This window comes from Megalops cyprinoides, chromosome 6 (genome assembly GCF_013368585.1).
Source record: "Megalops cyprinoides isolate fMegCyp1 chromosome 6, fMegCyp1.pri, whole genome shotgun sequence".
Classification (NCBI taxonomy): Eukaryota; Metazoa; Chordata; class Actinopteri; order Elopiformes; family Megalopidae; genus Megalops; species Megalops cyprinoides.
Genome location: NC_050588.1, coordinates 32,527,048 through 32,547,783, shown reverse-complemented (window position 1 = coordinate 32,547,783; position 20,736 = coordinate 32,527,048). Strand labels below are relative to the sequence as shown.

The 20,736-nt window shown below is 42.4% G+C and overlaps 1 protein-coding gene across 1 annotated transcript; it reads left to right on the top strand.

Annotated features, from left to right (window-relative positions):
• The first annotated feature begins 4,011 nt into the window (after nt 1–4,011).
• Nucleotides 4,012–15,173, top strand: pigu (phosphatidylinositol glycan anchor biosynthesis, class U). Its single transcript, XM_036531336.1, has 12 exons — nt 4,012–4,156; nt 4,809–4,873; nt 5,089–5,148; nt 5,572–5,634; nt 6,302–6,411; nt 7,926–8,026; nt 8,351–8,448; nt 8,600–8,754; nt 9,159–9,302; nt 9,856–9,980; nt 11,037–11,179; nt 12,853–15,173. Exons 1-12 carry the CDS (start codon nt 4,027–4,029, stop codon nt 12,964–12,966), a joined length of 1,308 nt encoding a protein of 435 aa, XP_036387229.1. The 5' UTR covers nt 4,012–4,026; the 3' UTR covers nt 12,967–15,173.
• Nucleotides 15,174–20,736: the final 5,563 nt, after the last annotated feature.

Here is a 20,736-nt window from a genome sequence, read left to right as displayed (position 1 = left end):
ACATCTCTCACTCCTGCCAATAGATAATTGATTTGGCTGGAGCAGATCTGCTGTACTTACTCAAGTAGTTAATTAACTTAAGTTTTAATTAGCTTCCATGAACTGCCTCTCTGAATAACGCTGCCAGGATCATGCTCATTCTTCATGTCTCATGGGCTGAACCAAAATACACATGAAATTAAAAAACAAGCTCGGTGAAGAAATTCCCCGAAAACCTGAATCATAAAACTGGCCCACAAACAAAACCACGCTACAGTCAGCAGCCCGCAGCATCTGAGAAAGGTTTGCAAAGGAGGTGTTGGATCTTAATTGGATCATGCTGCATTAGAAAACAGCTTCCTTTTCCTGTTTGGATAATGAACTGTACCTTTTACGTGTGATAAGCCTGTTGAGGTAACACGTTACAGTGTACTAATAGATTCAGTCAACAGCAGGGGGTCCTTTGAGTGAATAAAATGTGCTTTACTAGGGAACAGAGTTATTTTGTGTTGTATACAACAATACTTACGTGACAAGGAAAAAAATGAAAGGCCTCCGCTGGCAGGGAGCGAAAAAGATCACACTCATACGAAGAGTGCCAATAATTAATCCCTGAGCTCTTCCTGCTCTGCAGCTCTCCTGTGTTCACAGCTATGTGGAGCAGCACAGCTAGACTTTCCTGATGTACGTTCACCACTATTCAAGCGCAGTTTGCCTGACGTTATTGTCTGGCATTCATTTCCCTCCCCCCCAACTTCCTCGAAATAAGTTTGTCTTAAAATATCTTCCCTTTTTTTATCCCTGCTTTAGAACTCTTCAGTGGATACTTTTTACATAGAGAAACAGTATGTGCTGGTCCTACGGTCAGAGCAAAGATATTTATATTTGTACATACATACAAGTGAAGTGAAAATGTAAACGCTCCAACATTGTTTTGTGATGAGCCAGCTTTTTAATGGGTAAAGGTTTGGTAAAACCGTATGTGACGTCTCACTGAAGTGTACCTAACAGTAACACAACACTTTTCATTTTTTGCATGATTCAAAACATATAGTAAGCCTCATATATAAAAACACATTTTGATCTTACAATTACTTTAGGTCTACAGAAAGATTTAAACGACATTTGATTTTTTTCTAAATATTAGGGCAAGCAACCCCATCAAACTAATCATTTAACCAGGAAATGCAGGAAGAAAGCAAATGCAGCAGATGGCTGTACTCCACACTTCAGTGTGAAACCAGGGAAAGCGCAATAAATGCTAGAAAGAAAGTCAAATTAAATTCTGCTCACTGTCTCATGGAAGCTCAGGTTGCTATTATTTCAAAGGGCCTGTTACTTGCCTCTGTTGACTGTGGCACTGTATAACCACGTAAAATATACAGTGACTACCTTGCCATCTACTGGTAATAAAATGTAATGTCAAGTTTTTTATCATTAGGAAATACAATAATGAACATTAAATAATGGTCATATTATGTCATATATATACTATTGCTTTCTCATAAAAATACCTAAAATATCTTAGTATAGATGTTAATGAGAAGGTATTAGGGAACAGACTACTCCCAGCCTACTTGGGTCCTTGTTTTTTGGTCAGATACACTCTTCCAGTCTGTCAGTGAGTGGAGCTTGTTAATGACAGGGAATAATTTGAAGTATTTTTGGTGTGCATGAGCACAATGACATCGCAGGCAACCAACTCCAGGTGACCAGTGTGTGGAGGCAGTCATTTCCTCTTGGGCCAAAGGCGGTATTGTCTGTTATTGCTTTACCTGCGTACACACCTGTTTTCCATTCAATTTTGTACAAAAATGGGGCTCCGTGAATATACAAAGCTGCATTCCCTCTATTATTGCAAAAATGTCCTGTATGAAAGCAGTGACACTAACAATAATGAATGGGAAAGCTATTTTAATATATTTTCAAACCACCTTGACATGCTGAAGAGAAAGTTATTTCATCTATTATTCAGGAGCCAAAACAAGATTTATTTGCCCATGCCCATATGTCCATGAGCATCAGCACAGGTTCAAGCAATATTACCCGTGTGTAAACTCAACCAAACTACATTCAAGTTTTCAGTAAAAAGTACCCATCCCACAGAGATAGCGAGATGACAGGCCAGAGCCTGATGTGGCTGTTGCACGAAATTTCTCCTCTGAGCACATTTATTTGCCTTTCTCTCAGAGTGAATGCACTCCTCATGCAGGTTTAACAGCATTTGATAAGTCACCTTCCGAGTTAACCAAGACTGTGATAAACTGAGATTTTCAGTGCATAAAATCAATTTGCCTGGAGTACAACCTGAATACACTCACCCAAACATTTTGCTGAATCTTAGCTAGCTGCTAAGAATGCATAATTTTATGCAAGCTAAGTAACCTGAAGGTTTCAGACTGTGTCCATCTTTTAAAATCTGAACTCAGCTTATGCTGAAACAGACTCCAGGGCATTTGGATACCGAACCCAGAAATTATGGAATGACTTGTCTCATCGCCTGTGGGTATCACAATTATTGCAGGATTTAAACACAGATTTAAAGCCTTAACTTTCCCTTAACTAACTAACAAACAAAAACATAATGTGTATCTATAGTCACACTACCACCATTCCCCTTCTCCTTCATGTCACCTAAGTTATGAATATATAAAGCTACCACATCCCTACAATCAGATATTCCATGCATGGAGCCTATGGGGTTCTGTCTTTTTCGTGTGTGTCTTCTTCCACACACAGGACACAATACCAGATGCTATCAAGACCCCAAATTTACTTCTAATTTTACAAAATTATATTTTTCATCAGACTTTTAAAGTTAAATTAAAACACACTGTGTACAACATACAAACCATTGAGGAGACTAAAACATATATCAATAAACATAGTGGCCACAACAACAGCAATATTAACTTTGTCATCATCACCAGACATCAACTACATCTTAGTAGGAATAATCATAGTAGTTACCACTATAATGGCGATAAAAACACCCCTGAAATTGAGGGCCATGCCTTGTTTCAAAACGGGGTAATTTAATTACTCTTGGTAAAACTAATGAGTATTTTTAAAAAATAATTTTAAGTAATATTTTACAACATAATTTCATAAATGCATATAAAATGTTGATTGCAATCTCAAAATCAAATTTTGATTACCGTTTTGGAAATTAAGATTTTGTTCAGCGTATTCGAGCATTCCATATGCGAAGGATTTTGTAGCGCTATATAATAAATAATGCAGACATAATAATTATGCTGGCTATTTTTGTGGATGGATAGGTGTAGCTAACGTTAGCTAGCCAACACAACATTTGCTGATCACCATAATCCATAAATGACTGATCGATTTTATCTCCTGCAGGAGGAACAAATAACGTAGAACTGAACTGATTACCAGGACGCGTTGCCAGCCATTTGGTCATATTTGTATTAGTTCATCAACATTCAGTCCTGGCCAAACTGGTAACAGCTCTGAAATTAATTATGTTATATCATCCCACTAAATGGTAAGCCGGCAAAGCACAACCCGGTTCTCTGATCCATATGCCTCAACTGCTCTCCCACCTGACCCTGCCCAGGTATCCGGCCCAGGCATTCAGTGGTCCCCCTGGCCCGATCATCCCCTCCTCCGCCTCCTCCTCCTCCCTACCACGCCCCCAATTCAACTGCCCTGTACTGGCCAGATGGGTATCCCCTCTTGAGCCTGGATCCGCTCAAGGTTTCTTCCTTGACACTGTTGCCGTAGGCCTGCTTTTGGGGGTTCAGGCCTGGGATCGCTACAAACCTGCTTTGTGACAAATTTTCTTTATAAAAAAGCGCTATAGCCTAAAAAAATAATTGAATCTCTCGAGAATGTATCGTTAATCACCCCAAAATGTAGACAACCAATTAGACGTTCAGGATAGTGCTTTACAGGCATTTGTGGTTTTTGTAGTTTATAATTCTGTACCGCTGCCAAGCTCTGTACGGTATAGTGACTAAAAAGACTTCATTTACCATGGTGCCGCCGTAGGAAGGTGGAGAGGGCTTCTTCCTCCCGGCGAAGATGGCGGCTCCCTTAACTCTGGTTTTAATTGTAGCTGTAACAATTAGAGCCGTGCTCTTCAGATCGAGTTTGGCAGATCTTATATCGGAGCGAGTGGAAGTAGTATCTCCCTTAAATGCCTGGAAAAGAGGTCTGTATCTGATCGTATGCTTGAATCACTTTTGTTTGGGCTACAACCTAGCTAGCTAGCTAGCCTGGCTCTCCGATTCGCATCCTATCTGTCAGATTTAGACTAGTCAGCTCGGAGAACGTGAGCGGGCGTCAGTTAGAGTGGGAATTTATGTGATTATTAGTTAGTCGGCTGTCTTCTCTATATTTGTGTGCTTCAACGTTACACATAGGATTCACTTTTAGAACTATTACTTAGAAAGAGGAAGAGTTAGCATTATCGAGCGGTAACTAACCAGCTAAAAATCTCGTGGCTTTAGCCAGCCATCAAGAAATCTCTGCCTATCCTTTTAGTTATCATTATAATGATAGCGAAAATATCTTGTGAATTATTTTGTTGTAGGACGTTGAATCACTAGTAGACATTGATGGAAGAAGTAATTGACAGTCGCCCTCCTGTCACATAATTAGCTAGATGGGTAGTTCGAGCGATTTAAAGATTGCTAGGCTAACCAGGTAGTAAAATGTCCAGATTTAGATATTCCTGATATGATGCAGAAATCATGTAAGGGGACACTTGAATCAAGCTGAGAGCCCTGCATGCAGTCGTGCAGGAGTCGTTGAAATGTGCGATTGACCGTACCGCTGATGTGATTGATGTGCTTTGTTCACAGTTGTGGAGGGCCTAGCTCTTCTGGACTTGGGAGTGTCGCCGTACTCGGGGGATGTGTTTCACGAAGTGAGTCCGCTTTTTACTCTCTCCGTGCACCCAGCTGATATTGAAGCTCTGTGGATGGTTTAGTTGCTTGCGTGCCTCTAGTGTTTGCAACAATTTCTAATACAATTATGTATGCACCTAATACCGATAAAGCACTCTCCGCTGCATATGAGTTGAGTAAAACACATACTCATGCATGGTTAAGCTAATCAGAACTTTCTTTTTCTCTCCCACAGACACCTCTTATCATATACCTCTTTCACTTTGTCATTGACTATGCTGATATTGTGTTCATGGTGAGTAGATGCCTTTGAAAAAAGTCATTTTCACTTGACAGTCAAGCTGTGGTGCTCTAACCTTAGGAGCCAGCTGTGGTGTTGTAGTGAATGTATGGTGTATGTAGACCTGTCTGATGTAAAGTTACAAATCATGACTACTAAATTCAACTGTGTAGTTCCTGAGCCGAAAGTGTGTGAGCAGCGTGTGGCTGATGAACGAGACACTGTAGCAGATGGCAGAGACAAGGGGCCTATATGTGAGCGAAGTGATAAAAAGCTCAACAGCTCGCCCACTTCCTGCCCTTCTTCTGATCTCTGATCTGTCCTGTGACCAATATCTTACGTGGCATCAGTACATGCATGGCTAGGGTTAGGGAGGATGTGGAGGAAACGGCCATCTCCACACTCCGCTGAAGGCTCTTTTTCTCAATGTGCTTCCAGATAGCTGATGGGATCACAGCCGTGGCACTCTACTTGGCTGTCCAGGACTATAACAAGGCTGTGGTAAGTACAAAAGTGTACATTTATGACCATGAGAAGGTTTCCCATGGTAACCCAGTACAGACCTTAAAGCACTGAAGAGTAATAGATGGAATGGAAACAGATAAGCGTAGGCAACCGCCCTTGGCGTGGTCAATTACTTATTTATTAAACGGTGAGCTTGTGCTTATTGTAGGCAGCAATGTTCATATCTATAGCCATCCCCTACATAAGCACATCCACTATGTGGAAGCAGCACAGCTGTCTCTGTATATTAACACCTGCTACTTCTAGCACTTGTTTATTTTACATGTACTATCGCAATGCGTTTTTGATTCTTTGATGTAGTGACTGATGTATGGTAGTATACTTGGCTTCCCTTGTCTAATCAAGTTGCACAAGTTTACTTGCGGTAGAGCTTGCACAGGCTTCTGCTTACACTCACTGGTCTGGGAGTGTTGTTATCCTTGTTTGACACTATTGCTTATTCAACTTGAATGGATACACTTATGTTCTGTTGTGCTAGAAGTTGCTCTGGATAAGAGCATCTATTAAATGAATGTAATGTAATGTAATGTAATATATATTTTGAATATCCAGTTGTTGCATGCTCTTCTGGTTAGACCTGGGTGCTACAACGGGAGCAGCTGTAGTTTGATGCGCTATTGTCTCCTTCTTCTGTGTATTCCAGTTCAGGAAACAGAAGTTTGCTCTGGAGGCTGACCGCTACCCCCACGACTGCATAGAGCTCATCCGCACTCCTAAACAGATGCACTACATCCCGCTCAAAGTGGCTCTGTTGTTAGTACAAGCCTCGTCCACACTGACTCCACACTCAAATGCTGTCATGATTTAGTGCTGATATACCTCTGTGTCACACTGTGCTGCAGGTCCGTGGCCCTTGCTGCCACACCATTAACTTTGGGCATTCACTTTAACAGCTGTGGTTTATGTCCAGCTGCATGAGTGGGTAGCAGAAAGTTTGCCATAACAGAGTAAAAGCAGAAAAAAAATTGTAAGTATCCCTGGATAAAATCATCTATCGAGCAAGTGAGTTTATGCCGGGATGCACTTTGCTTTACAGAAAATTCAGGTAACTGCATTCAAGTTTCAGAAGCACCAGGTTCATAGTTGACATAATTGAACAAACACCAGCAAGGCTCAGGGTAATCGGGGGAACAGCCTCCCCACACATATCCTTTGTGTTCATCTGTTTCGGGCAGAACATCATTGCTTGGAGTTCAGTTCTGTTTGATGCGGCTGCGGCTAAATGAAAGTTGTCTGGTGGGCTGTTATTTGATATCATAAGCGTCACAGGCACAAAATGGACAATAGAAGTGGATATATACACACTTAATGTAGTAAGTCATGGATATATTTGAACTCAGGGGATAATAACCCTGGAGGTGATATAGTTTGTTTGGACAATAGCGTGCATATCAATATACAGCTTGGAAACAAATCAAATAAAAAACAAAATGAGATCCCTTAAAATGATGTTCTAGGCCCATGTAAAAAAAGGTAATTCAGTTTTATTTGAAAGATGCTCCGTGTGGACATGAAGAGTTATTGGCTCTCATGCAGGAAATGAACCTGACAGTCTGAGGTGAGATAAAATCAGCTTTCTTGTCAGACTCTTTCATATGGTGTCTGTGGAGCTAATCAGCAGGGGTTTGTTCACTGAGTACATTGTGCCCTCAGCAACATATTTTGATGTAATGACATAGCTGGATTTATTCTAAAATAATATGGTAAGGACTGTGCATGAAAATGGGACTCCGGTAAAGTGATACTGCTTTGTATCTTATCTGTCAGACACTACTGTATCCCTTTCCTAAGCCTGTTTAATTTCTTGAGTTGTTATCTGCTTAGCTAATGAAGGAAACCGTTTCCATGGGTGATTGTACATTAATTGCTGATAAAATTTTGAAGGGATTCTCATGGAGAAAAAAAAATGTAAACACTGTTTTTGGAAATTGATTACTGCGAAATGCATAAATCAATTGCTGTGGAATTTGCAATATTTCAGTAGAATGACAGCAGCTTCCCACGTGGGATTCAAACCCATAACTAACAGGTCCAGAGTTTTGTCTCTCAAACCACGACACAACTCACTGGCCAGTGTGGGGCCACTGTGTTCTACACAATGGAGTGGTCCCTTGTTTCACACTCCCGACTGGTTGTCTTGAGTGAAGAGCAGTCAGTGACTTTGGTTATTTGTTGAATATGGTAAGAGTCTCTCTGGTGACTAGGCTGTGTGTTCCCTTCCCTCTCTGAGTCACTTTTTCCCTCTTATTCTCTCTCCTGCTGTTCAGTTACCTGTTGAACCCATTCACTGTACTTTCATGCGTGGCCAAGTCGACCTGTGGGCTCAACAATGCCGTCATCGCACTCTTCATCCTGTGTACAGTAAAAGGTACAGACGCAGCCAGTCGCAGTTACGTGGGCTTGTTGACCACATTGAACTCAATTTGTCATCTGACGGACAAGCAACATGCATGTATGTACATCAGGTCTGAGGTGTTCGGGATAATGTCTCTAATGCTGCCTACTGTAATGTAATTTTCCAAATGCATATGCAGAATAACTAATTGGATTTTGTGTGTGTGTGTGGGGGGGGGGGGGGGGGGGGGAGGTGTATGTGTTATACAAGGAACATACAACTACAGGAAATGGAAATTATTCATTGTTTGATTGATTGATTGAACTCTTATCCTATATACGGATTTATTCATTGCAGGAAGTGCCTTATTGAGTGCGATTTTCTTGGCCTTGGCCACATACCAGTCCATCTACCCTCTCACGCTGTTTGCCCCGGCACTCCTGTACCTGCTACAGGTAAGTCACCTCTGTGCTGTGAGAGAAGTTGCCAGTTTCATGTACACGTTTGCTTCTTCACCTGTGCGTTAATAACAGTAAGTGCTGTGATCTATTAAGAGGTCCCGCCTTCTCTGCTGACTGACACCCTGATCCTCCTATCTGTCTGCAGAGACTCTACATCCCTGTGAATCTGCGCAGGCCCAGTTTCTGGTTCTTCACGTTGCAGTACGCGGTCATGTTCCTGGGAAGTCTGTGTGTCATCGTCTGTCTGTCCTTCTTCCTGCTCAGTTCCTGGGACTTCATCCCCTCTGTATACGGATTCATGTGAGTGAGCCCAACCCTGTGTTCCACGGCTTATTTAGATCCAGTCTGGCACTGACGGGGAACAACAGTAATAAAAGTAAAAACATAATGCAAGTCGGTATTACCCATTGACTTTATACTGTCAGTTATGTTAGAATTTTTTTTAGTTTTTTGTCTTCACAGTAAATTTTAACCTTTTAAACAGTGTTATCCTCATTGTGTACATTATTAAACAGGTAGGACCATAACTGTCCCAGGCTATTATCTTTAAAAAGTATTCTTCAAATCTTTGGATGTCCCTGGGATTTTGCTGTAGACTGAGTAGCATGAATCTTAGACCTCTGCTCATCTGAATATCTTTAGTCCATGAAAGGAGAGGTGCGTTCTAATTCTCCCTGTGTGTGTGTGTGTGTGTGTCTCTCCAGTCTGTCAGTGCCAGACCTCACCCCCAACATTGGCCTGTTCTGGTACTTCTTCGCAGAGATGTTCGAGCACTTCCGCCTCTTCTTCATCTGCGTCTTCCAAATCAACATCTTCTTCTACACCATTCCGCTCTCCATCAAGCTGAAGTGAGTCGCTCTCTGTCACCCTCAGCAGTGTGACTACGAATATCGACCAGTCCAGATGACTGGCAGGGATTTTCAGCAAGGTTAGCTTCATTTAAGGAAGCTCAGTTTTATGCAGTATCACCACCCATAGATTTGGGTAGCGGTGACATTTTTTTTTTGCTTGATAAAGGCTACAGACTTTGGCACTGATGCACTCACACTTTGCTTAATGGCTTTGAATGGGAGATGAAGTTGCCAGGGAGGTTGTTTATCTTTCTCTTTTGAAGTTTTTCTTATGAGGATGCTAAAGATTCAAACGTTGGAACTTTGTGTTTGAGACCTGATAAGCTTCCTGCTGGCGTCAGTGAGACGCTGGCGACGACTTTGAAGTGGTTTTACTTTAATGTATTTTGCTTTAAAGCGCAACGGACTGCATTTCTAATTTCAACACGAAAATCGTGCATTGTGAAGATTTTAAACAAATTTCACAGGAGCCTGAGAAGGTGGCAATATCCATGGATAGGCCCTGTTGTGATGTCATTGCATCACCCCGAATGTACTGTGTGTCTTTTAGGGAGCATCCAGTCTTTCTGATATTCATGCAGATCGCCATCATCTCAATCTTCAAGTCCTACCCTACGGTGGGCGACATCGCTCTCTACATGGCCTTCCTGCCGGTCTGGAACCACCTGTACAGATGTAAGTCACATGCACTTCACATGCACTGGATGATTCTGTGATCTAGTGACTGATGTATGGTTGCATACTTGGCCCCTTGTCTAGTCAGGCTGCTCAAGTTAACTTATGGTAGGGTTAGAATAGTGTCATGTTCACACTCACTGGTTTGGGAGTGTTTTTATCCTGGTCTGACACTGTTGCTCATTCAACTTGAATGGATACACTTCTGTTCTGTTGTACTGGAAGTTGTTCTGGATAAGAGCATCTGCTAAATGAATGTAATGTAATATAATGCACTCCCTGCGTTGCCGCACAAGCACGTCCAGGCCAGTGTTCAGGGATTTAAGGTAGGGAGTGTGACACAATGGTAAGGAACAGGGGTCGGAACCGAAAAGCTATAGGTTCAATTCCCCACTCGGGCACTGCTGCTGTACCTTTGGGCAAGGTGCCTAACCCAAAGTTACCCCAGTAAATATCAGTCTGTATAAACGGGCAATGTGTAAAGGTTGTAACCTATGAAAGTCGCTCAGGATAACAGTGTCTGCTAAATGATGATAATAATGTAATGTAATATAAGAATGCCTTACGTGGCACTTTGCGGTGTGACATGATTGCCTCATGGGAGTAATAAATATGGAGGGTTCGAATTAAGGGCCGTGAGAACGGCTGATGTAACGCCGACCGCTGCCGGGGTAACGCTGATGTAATTGAAAAGCCTTGAGCCTCTCCTCCCACCTCCCCCATGAGCGAGGCTTGAAGCTGGCACCCCTGCTCTGAATCAGCAGGGCCAGTTAAAGTGAATCATGAGGTCAGGATGCAGAAGCAGGAACGGGTTCAGCAAAGAGGCGCTGAGACCTTATACTGTCACTGCGAAATAAACTGAGTGTGAGAGGGGGGAAAGGCTGTGGAATGTCTTGGTGGAGTCTGGAGATGAAAGACAGGGGACCAGTGTTGGATTGGCTGATTTTGGTGGTCTGTGCTGGGTGGGTGCGGGCAATTTCAGTGGTCTCTTTTGGAGTGGGCGTGGTGAGTTCAGTGTGCTCAGCCCCTCCCCCTCTCCCTCTCCCCCCCTCTCAGTCCTGAGGAACATCTTCCTGGTGTCCTGCGTGCTTCTGGCTTGCTCCGCCCTCTTCCCCGTCCTTTGGCACCTATGGATCTACGCTGGGAGCGCCAATTCCAACTTCTACTACGCCATCACACTGCTTTTCAATGTGGCACAGGTGGGTTGCAAAGCCCTGGGGTTAAAAATATCTAGCTTCTGTTTTAATGAACTTCCCCAAGTTGGTCACAGTGGGCTATTACTGGGTTGTAAAGCATTGCAGAAACAATTTTTTCAGCATTCACTGCCTTGCCATGTCTGTAACTACTCTCTGAGCTAAATTACTTACACAGACAGCTAATTTAAAGGCGTATTGGGTGTCGTTTGCTGAGTTAAAATGCCAGAGGAGTTTTTTGTGGTGTACTGCAATAAACTGATTCCTTCAGCCCCTGGTAACGAGGGTCATTCCACTCCTGTCAGCGCCTGTTAGTACAGGCTCATTGAAAAGAAGCCTTCAGCCAACAGACAGGGCTTCTTCATGTACCGAGGCTGTGATTCATTCAGAGCAGTTTCATTTTCCAGAAATGAGCTCTTCAGATGTCAGACTCAAAAATCAGAAGTAGCTTCAGAATTTTCCCGTATTGTCCCCCCACGGCGTTCATTTGCTTGTCTCGGTCTCTCTCGCTGTGGAAATCGTAGCGGAGATTGAATGACACCGGGCATCAGACTGTGAAAGGCACCCTTGGGTCAGGTTTGCATTATTCATTGCCACCGACACCTGCTTTGGAAGGGATTACATAGCTGGACGGCTCCGCTCCAGAGTGTTGAGTTACTCAGCATCTGATAATGTTAGCAGGGGTGTTGCTGCCCACAGCAGCACAGACAGACAGGCGGTGTAGGACCCTGGAACGAAAACTGGTCCTTAGCCATAGAGGGGGGCTATCTTACTGCTCCTTCATTCCAAGCACTGAGCAAAACCGTTTGGGAGGGGGGGTTGCCTTGGTGTTCCCGCCGGACCCAGTTCTCCTCATTTGGAGTGTAAAAGGAGTCTAATGGCGACTTTAGCTCATGAATAATTTGTGGCGAGTGTGGGTATCACAGTTAATTTCCCAAAGCTGTGACATCAGCCTAAATTAAGCCTACGACTCAAGCAGGATGTGTTCAAGAGAAATTTTCCAGGAAAGAAGTAGACTTGTGGGGTCTTCCCTTGTAAAACATCACTGTTTGTGTTCACGTGTTCTGTGTGGTCTCTGGTTTGTGGTCCATGGCGGTGTAAGGGCCAGATTCTGTAATGATACAGAGATGCAAATGAGGGTTTTGCAAATCTGTCACGATTCTCGGAAGCTTATTTGCATCAAAGGTTTGAGTTAAACCACCTAATGAAAATCACTCAGCCCCCGTGTTTTCCCATTCTATTAGGTCCACCTTACCAGAATTGTCTGGCTGTTAATATATGCATGATTTCCTATTCTCATTGGCCAGTTTAATGTAAGCCTTTGATATCTGTAAACTACTTTACCAGAGTATTTTCAAGGGAAAAATATCAGTTTTTAAGTTATCCTTTTAGGTTGTTGTCTTATCTAAAACATTTAACCGGTAAGAAATTTTCAACTAAAGAGGTTGACGCTCCACCTTGACTTGGTACACACAATTAGCTCACAAAGAGTGGTAATTGCGATTAACCCGACCAGAACCGATCTCTGCTGCACACAAGGTGCACAATCCCCCCAGCCCCAGCGGGGGGTTCTCTGCTTCTTCCCGCTTTGCAGATGTCCAGCCGGTTGTGTAGATTTGGCCCCCGTGTCGACGCCTCTGTTGATTTTGGCGCCGGTGACTCACTCCTGTTCCCCGCAGATCCTGCTGGTGTCGGATTACTTCTACGCCTACCTTCGGCGCGAGCACCACCTGACCCACGGCCTGTACCTGAAAAAGAAGGACGGCAGCGAGGCCACCCTGGTGCTGAAGTAGATCTGTGTGTGGGAGGGGTCCTGGAGGCAGTGGGGGTGGGGTGACCCCGTAAGATCACCATGCTTTATTTGATTGAGTTTTTTTTTATTTATGTGAGAGCTGTTTATTTCGTTTTGTTTTGCGGACGCAGTCCTTGCGGACCAAAGTCTGAGCATTTTGAAGGTACTCCTGATGGGAAAGCTGCGAGGTGTAGCAGCCCGGGAGAGATTCTGCAGGATTCCTGTCCTTGCTCAGACACCAGGAGTGTGGCCAGGGGGTGTGCAGGATCTGTTGGCTCTCTGCTTTATTTTTGCATTTTCACTATGATTTCAGAGAGGACCAACTCTCACTCCCTCAGCCTATCAGCACGTGCAGCCCAACAACATTGTGTCCTTCACACAAATCAGAACACTGCTGCAGTTCTAGCCTTATCCTGCAGAGGGCAGCATGTGAATGTGTGTCAGAATGTTGTATGTCTGGCTGAAATTACTAAAGCAGAAAGCAGGCAAAGAAAACACAACTTTGGAAGTAAGATATATTTGGCATGATTAAAGCTAGACATTATTTCACCCACATTGCCAAAGTCTGGTGATGCTCTTTGCATTTGTGAATGTGAAACAGTTTTTGATCCATGTCTTGTTTTTCTCACTTTTTTTTTCACTGAAGTTGCCATTATTTTGATTGATAAGGGAAGTCATATGTACATTATGTATTTAATACCATTTCTAAGGTACTCATGTACTTCAACACTTGCATTGAAACACTTAAACTTTTTTACGGTATTAACAGAGGACATCTGGAAAATAGAAAATATTTGAGGGAAAATATTCGGTGTGTCAGTGAGAGCAGATGGCAGTGAACTCAAAGGATGTACAACTCTAACAATGTACAGGAACACTTGTTTAGATTTATGTTGCCAAGTTGTATGAAATTTTCATTTTATATACAAGGCATTTAGAGTCGTGTGCCAGGAATGATATTTTGATTGAATGGTCAGTGAGTGAAATGCAGTGGTTTGCATTTCTGGAGGGTATTTTTTTACCTCTCCTCCCAGCCTCTAGCATTGGGTTCGCCTGTTGTGCTGTTCTGCTGGGCTCCCATGTAATACCCCACCTCCATGGCTGTGCTGTGCAGGGGTGGTGCAAGGGGTGAGGCTTACCCCTCGGTGCAGGCCCCCAGGAACATTCAGTAGGAAAAAAAACAGCCTTCAGAGCCTGAGAACCCACAGTAACCCAGCGGTCAGCAGATTTCCGGCATCCCTAACCCGTCTACATCAGGCACGGTTACAGGACTAGAACAGAGGACATGACAAGGATAACAGCATTTATTCTTTCAGCACTTCCACTTTAACCACTTCCTCCAACCAGGAAAGCAGCACCTTTTCAATATAGCCACGTGACCCACTGTCTCGAATGTGCAGCAATGGGGCTGCACGGGATTTGGATTTCAATAGATCGTTCCCTTACACCTGTTCTTTTTTCTTACATATACAAGAGCTTGAACTAAGAATATTTTCTGCATTTGGGGATTTAAAACTGGATTGATATCATGAAACTGTACGGTTTCCCTAAAGCGGGTGTGTTCATAAAGAACTGCACTGACTGTGTGTTTATAGTGGTATTGCAGGGAAATGGCCCTTTCCCTTGGTCATATCTTGCCTGACAGCAAATGGTGTTTGAGGAACAGTGTTTGAATCAGTTTTCACTCGTCTCTGAAAACCCATGCTAGTCTATTTCGGGGGGGAAAAACACCACTCGGCACGAACACTACAATGTTTATTAAAACAAAGAATATGCATTTAAGGTAAGTCACATGAAGTGAACAGTGTCTTTTTGTTCATGGGATGGTAGTGTTGCAGTTGGCTCTCAAGATTTTTTTTTTTTGGAATTTCAAGTGACAAACTATTTTGAGTTAAATAACTGAGGAACTAAAATATTAACGTAAATCATTACGGACTTCTTCCAGAAAGAACTAGACATGTCTTGTCATGTGGAGTGGTTTACTCTTGCCAAATACAGTCTGGGCATGAACTAAGAAACTAGCTTGTCATTTGGAATTCTGGGCAGAGAGGATTTTTTTTAATTGCCACAGGTCAGGATATTTCCTCAGAATAACTCCTCTGGAATAATGTAAACTACTACCATTATTGTATATTCTATTCTTATGTTTGATTTCTCCATTACTTTTGTTGTACTTTTTATTTTAAGAGAAATTGAGCCATTGGGGAAAGTCACGACACTGGTTTTTAAATTTATAAATTACTTTGATATATGAAAAATAAAAAGATGCATTTCTGCACTGTCGTCTTCTTTCTTGTGAAGTGTGAGTACTTATTTGTACTGCAGCTGTTGTAAAACTATCAAGGTCAACATCGGTAATCATGCAGTATGGCGATGTTTGGGTGGAAGAACCAGACAAACAGCTCAATATGCAGAGACTGGAGCCATCAATGTAGATGTACACAGAACCGGAGAGTTCTTCATTGTGTATTGCATTGGTATTCCCAAAGCAGTATTCAATTACACTTTTTTTTCTATGAACACCTGACTGCTCAATGAAGTATTAAAATATCACATTCCCACTTTTGTGTGCTATGGCATATTATGATTTCTCAACCTTGCTGTGAAATAACAAGTGGAAAATTAACAATTGCGAAGAAATCTGCAATACTGTGAAACCATTTTAAATGATTTTGAATTGGAGTTGTTTCAGTATGCAATACAACTGAAAAATTTGCATGAAAAATGGCTGTAAGAGTGTCTTGTTTATGTATCGTGAAGAAGAGAGAAGCACGGAACCATATTTGGAATAAAATAAACATGAGTAGAAATTATTGTAGGTATTACATTGACTTTCCCTATCAGACAGATTTGAATTACAGTTTTCAGTGTTGTAAAGGGTCTCCTACTTTTTTAGTAATAGTTATAGTAGTATAGTATTATAACCCATCTGTATCTGGTTACTGGAAAAAAGTATTTTTCTTTCCTCAAAAATGCCTACCATATAGGCTTAGGAAATAAACATCCATGATAATAAAAAGGAGATATGCTTTATTCAATTTGAAATGAAACACAGAAGTGACATGACAATGCAAAATTCCCCAAATAACATAAATAGTTCTCTAACAATGTGAGCTGAATAGTTTGCATTGGTGACATGCTCATGGGTAGCAGTGGAAAATTTAAACTGCCATAGGGCAATTGCATTTTTGTGATTTTCATTTCAATAAACAAGTATGCAGGACACCCTTGCCACAGCTTTAGGTTTAACTGCAGAAAAGGTGAAAGGCAATTGAAACCATCCACCATGAGAACAGTCCAATTCTCCAAAATAACCAGCGAACATTTAAACTCAACCAGTCATGGACTAGCCACAGTTCAACATGGACATTTGCAATTCAGCAATTTACAGCCTCCAACAAGTTACTTCTCTTCTGATTACTTGTTAAAAGCATTTCATTACAAAAGAACTGATCTCTTAAAAAACATAATTTTTTGTGTTTGAGTAAATGAACCATACACACCCATAAAAAACAAAGGAAAATCTGTGTTTTCTGAGAACCAGCAAATAGTATTCATGGGTTGTCAAAGTGCGTCATCTGAATTTAGCCGATATTGTGAGCTGATGGAGCTGTTGTTATAGCACCTATCCTGGTCTTAGCGCAGCTTTGTCATGAAAAGGACCAGTGAATCAGGTAATCCGAGGGGCTCACAGCTTCAGTGGAGCATCACCCTGTCAATCACTGACCACGCAAGGGTTGTGGCTTCTACTTCAGTTGAGTTCCTCTTTACCATTGCACAGAACCTGTTGGAGCTGGAATGCACTGGTGGTAGACATCATTTCCAGGAAAAGGGACGGTTTCTTTACCATATTATCTCTTGAAAACCTGCGCCACCAGATTTTCTATTTATTTAACCTGAGTTACCTCCAATTCAGGCTGGTAAAGCCTGCTATTGCATAAAGTGCTTCTCCTTCTGTGTGTTATCCGCATGTATCTGAGCAGCTTAGGGTCCCCATATAGGGCAGCTTTGGGCCCACAGGTGCAAATGAAATCTGAAACGAGTCATCCATCCCTTGCTGGGAAATGTTGCACTGTTGTGAAAAAAGCAGCCCAAGTCAGACTCTGCATGAGGATCAGAAATAAATGGAAACTTTCAAGAGGGAAAGGGAATATAGGAGCATTTTTAAACAGGAAACAATGTTCCATAATTATTGCCAGCACCATCCAACTTAAGAATGAATAAATAAAATTACAATGCCTAAAAAAGGGTGTCTTTTTGTTTGTGTAGGGTTCTTTAAAGAAATGATGAAATGAAAGAGATTTGGTGAGGTGTATGGGAGGATTGTGGTATGTGGGGGTGTGACATTTTTCCATAAAAGCTCTCAGATTATGGGAAAGAATGAATGTGAATACTGCTGTATCCTTCCAGCCCGTGCTTCTCTTTCAAAAGAGTCATGTGAGAGGGGTGTAGTCTATGGTCCCATTTTAAAGGTCCCCACCTTAAAGATAAGCTGCATACTACATTCAGGATGTTGAGTTGCTGGAAACACAATCTTTTATTTATTTATTTATTTTAATTAATAGAATCAATCAAATTTCATTGTGGGGTGTGGTATTCTCTGCTTCTGACCGAAAATCACCCAGGCCAGTTGCATCTTTAAAACTGTGTCAGGCCGCTGGCCACTCCTGTTCCACAGGTATGAGGCGCCTATGCACAGGTCCTTGCCATTGCCCGTCCTTAGAAACAGGTAACAGCTGGTCAGGTGCAGGTGTTTGAGGTGACAGCAGAATGCAGCAGTGATGGACAGACAGCCCAAATTGCACCTCCTGTTTGCTCTGTTAAGGTCACAGGTTGTGAACATTCTTTCCATAGTTTTTATTTTTTTCACTGTCGATCTCCTTGACCTTCTGCAGATTTCTGAGTGGTAACCTAAATACTTATACTGAGCCTAATGCTAACTCAATACAGCATCTCCCTGTTCAAAGCTGTGCTAATTAGGATTGTGTGATGAAAGCTTGCTGTTATAGTGCAACTGTTGTAAGGGTCTTAACCTAAATTGGGCAATTTGTCCATCTGAGTGCCGTGGGTGTTCAGACATAACACAACAAAGACAAATCCGCTTGGACTCGTGTGTGTGTGTGTGTGTGTGTGTGTGTGTGTGTGTGTGTGTGTGTTTTCATGAGGGAGAGAGAGAGAGACTGAGGGAAACAATATCACTAATTCTGACTAGCGGGTTATTTCTCCTTAAAAGTGTGAGTTGGAGTGTCTTAAACCCACAACTGGGCCTCAGTATTGAAAAGGACACATTGCTGAGCACTGTTTCTAGCTCAGTGTTTCCCAATCCCACTCCTGGAGGCACACTGTCCTGCATATCTTCTATCTATCCTTGCTCTAACTACCTGACTGAACTCATCAGTGGCACTTTTGATTAGCTGAGCACACCTGATTTAATCAAGCAGCAAGGAGAGACAGAAGATATGCAGGGCAGTGTGCCTCCAGGAGTGGGATTGGGAAACACTGTTCTAGCTGATCAGCATTCAACACAAGAGTCCTTCTGCAGTGTAATAAAGTATAATGCTAAGCATGCCATCATGATGTGACTGTAACTCTATTAAACACTGCTGAATGTCTTTCACAGCACCAAGAAAGACTATAAGGAATAATTACCATTTCAACAACCTGTGGTAATACTAATATTTTTTTTCTCCAAATCCAAGGACTGATGCTTTAGCTATGAGATCAAGGCAACACAGAGTAGCTAGTTCTGTGTGCACCACATGGTAAATATTATGCAATATTTATATAACAGCTCTGTTACCATGACAGCCAAGCACTGGAGTCTATGCTTTAGCTCGTCTTGTTTAGGGGCGGTGGTTTGACATTTTTCCATAAAAGCTCTCAGATTATGGGAAAGAATGAATGTGAATACTGCTGCATCCTTCCAGCCCGTGCTTCTCTTTCAAAAGAGTCATGTGAGAGGGGTGTAGTCTATGGTCCCATTTTAAAGGTCCCCACCTTAAAGATAAGCTGCATACTACATTCAGGATGTTGGGTTGCTGCGGACATGATCTTTTATTTTTTTTTAATTAACAGAATCAAATTTCAACATCACAGTCATACATCAAGATTTTTATGGACGTGTTTAGTGTCATTTATGATGAGGACAAATAATAATGAAACATATATAATGATAAACTGATACTGACTCTGTCAAAGGGTGTAACATTGAGTGCTCGGTGTGGCTTCGCTGTCCACGCAGAGCCACACCAGTCATGCCACACTGTGACCTTGTGGATATCTTCCTGTACAGACAGTTAATAAGAGAGAATGTGGAAGGAATGTGGTTGCCCGGGCACAAGGGCACGACTGGCTGCCGTCAACACCGATTCAACAATGATCTCAGGGCTATTTGCAGAACAGCCAGAATTCCAATCGGGGGCAGAAACTGGCACGGGGGCAGACTTTGGCACCGGGGCTGCCTGTGTGTCAGAACACTGGGCACGGCAGCCCCAAATTCTCCGCTTCAGTGTACACGGGTAATTCGGACAACGTTTTCATCACGTTCTAGGATCTCTCTGAAAGTAAATGGATGATGCCTGTCCCAAAGTCTCATTTGGGATGAGACTGAATGGTTTGTCAATTAAGTATTTTTCTACCTAGCTGGCACAAAGGCAAAAGGCACAGGTGTGCGCAAGGCAGCCCAAACAGGTTCTTAACAAAAGATTTTAGATTTATATCCATTGACCATAAGCAATGACTGTCAAATACAATGCATTAAAAAATTAACCAATCAACAAGACTGGACTGCACTACACCAATTATGCAAACCAAATGCCAAATCATCTGCAAATATCTTCAAGCAATGTTTCAATGCCTCACAATGCCGTGAGAAGTTATTTTCCACTGCAGTTTTCTGTTAACATGAGGGTGGGGTGGAATGCGAAGGCTGGGATATCCTCTGCGCTGAAAAGTGGGACGGAATTGCAAACGGGTCAGCCAAGTTCCGCACAGCTACGTGTTGCCTCAGTTGGCTGCAGAACAAGGGCGTAAACGTTAGCGTGGGAGAATGCGGTCAGGCCAACCAGCGGAAGGACAAACAATGTTCACCCTCCGTGCAATGGCCAAATAGTGGCCATCGCTGGCGACGAAATGTGTAGAAAAGCAGGGCTCAGTGAGCAAGGAATCGAAAACTGTTTGAGAGATATGCATGTAAGAGTTCTTGTCATGCCAGGGAATGTTGTAACTGTTTTCCTATTTTTCAAAATGCTCTTCCTCGTTACGCTACATTTAGGGCCTTCTTACAATTTGCGGATGTGACAATGAGTCTACAGTTTCGCTTATATCCAGGAACTAGCGGTGCTATCTTGCATGATTGCAGTGAGGGCATTATAGGAGGACCGGTTGGGTGATACCTGACATCCTGAAATCCTATCTTTGTGTCAAGGACTTCCTTTGTGTGTAAATAGTCTGGTGATTGTTCAGAATAGACCCAGAAAGATTGGAGAGGTGGACAGGCAGCCTTTTCTCTGTATAGACTGAATTGTGGTTGTTTGAAATTTGTAGTGTCATACCTATGTTCGTCTGTGTGCCACAGTGTGCCAGTCCTGTTCCTCTTTATGTGTGAGGGGAAAGTTGCACATCTTTGGCACATTTTATACGTCGCTCTGGATTAGAGCGTCAGCCAAGTGACAAACTGTAAATGTAAGGTTGTAAGTTGTTCTGTCTCATCTCCTTTTCTGTTTAAATGGTTCATCTCCACAGGACATTAAGTCGCTTAATTCACTGACTC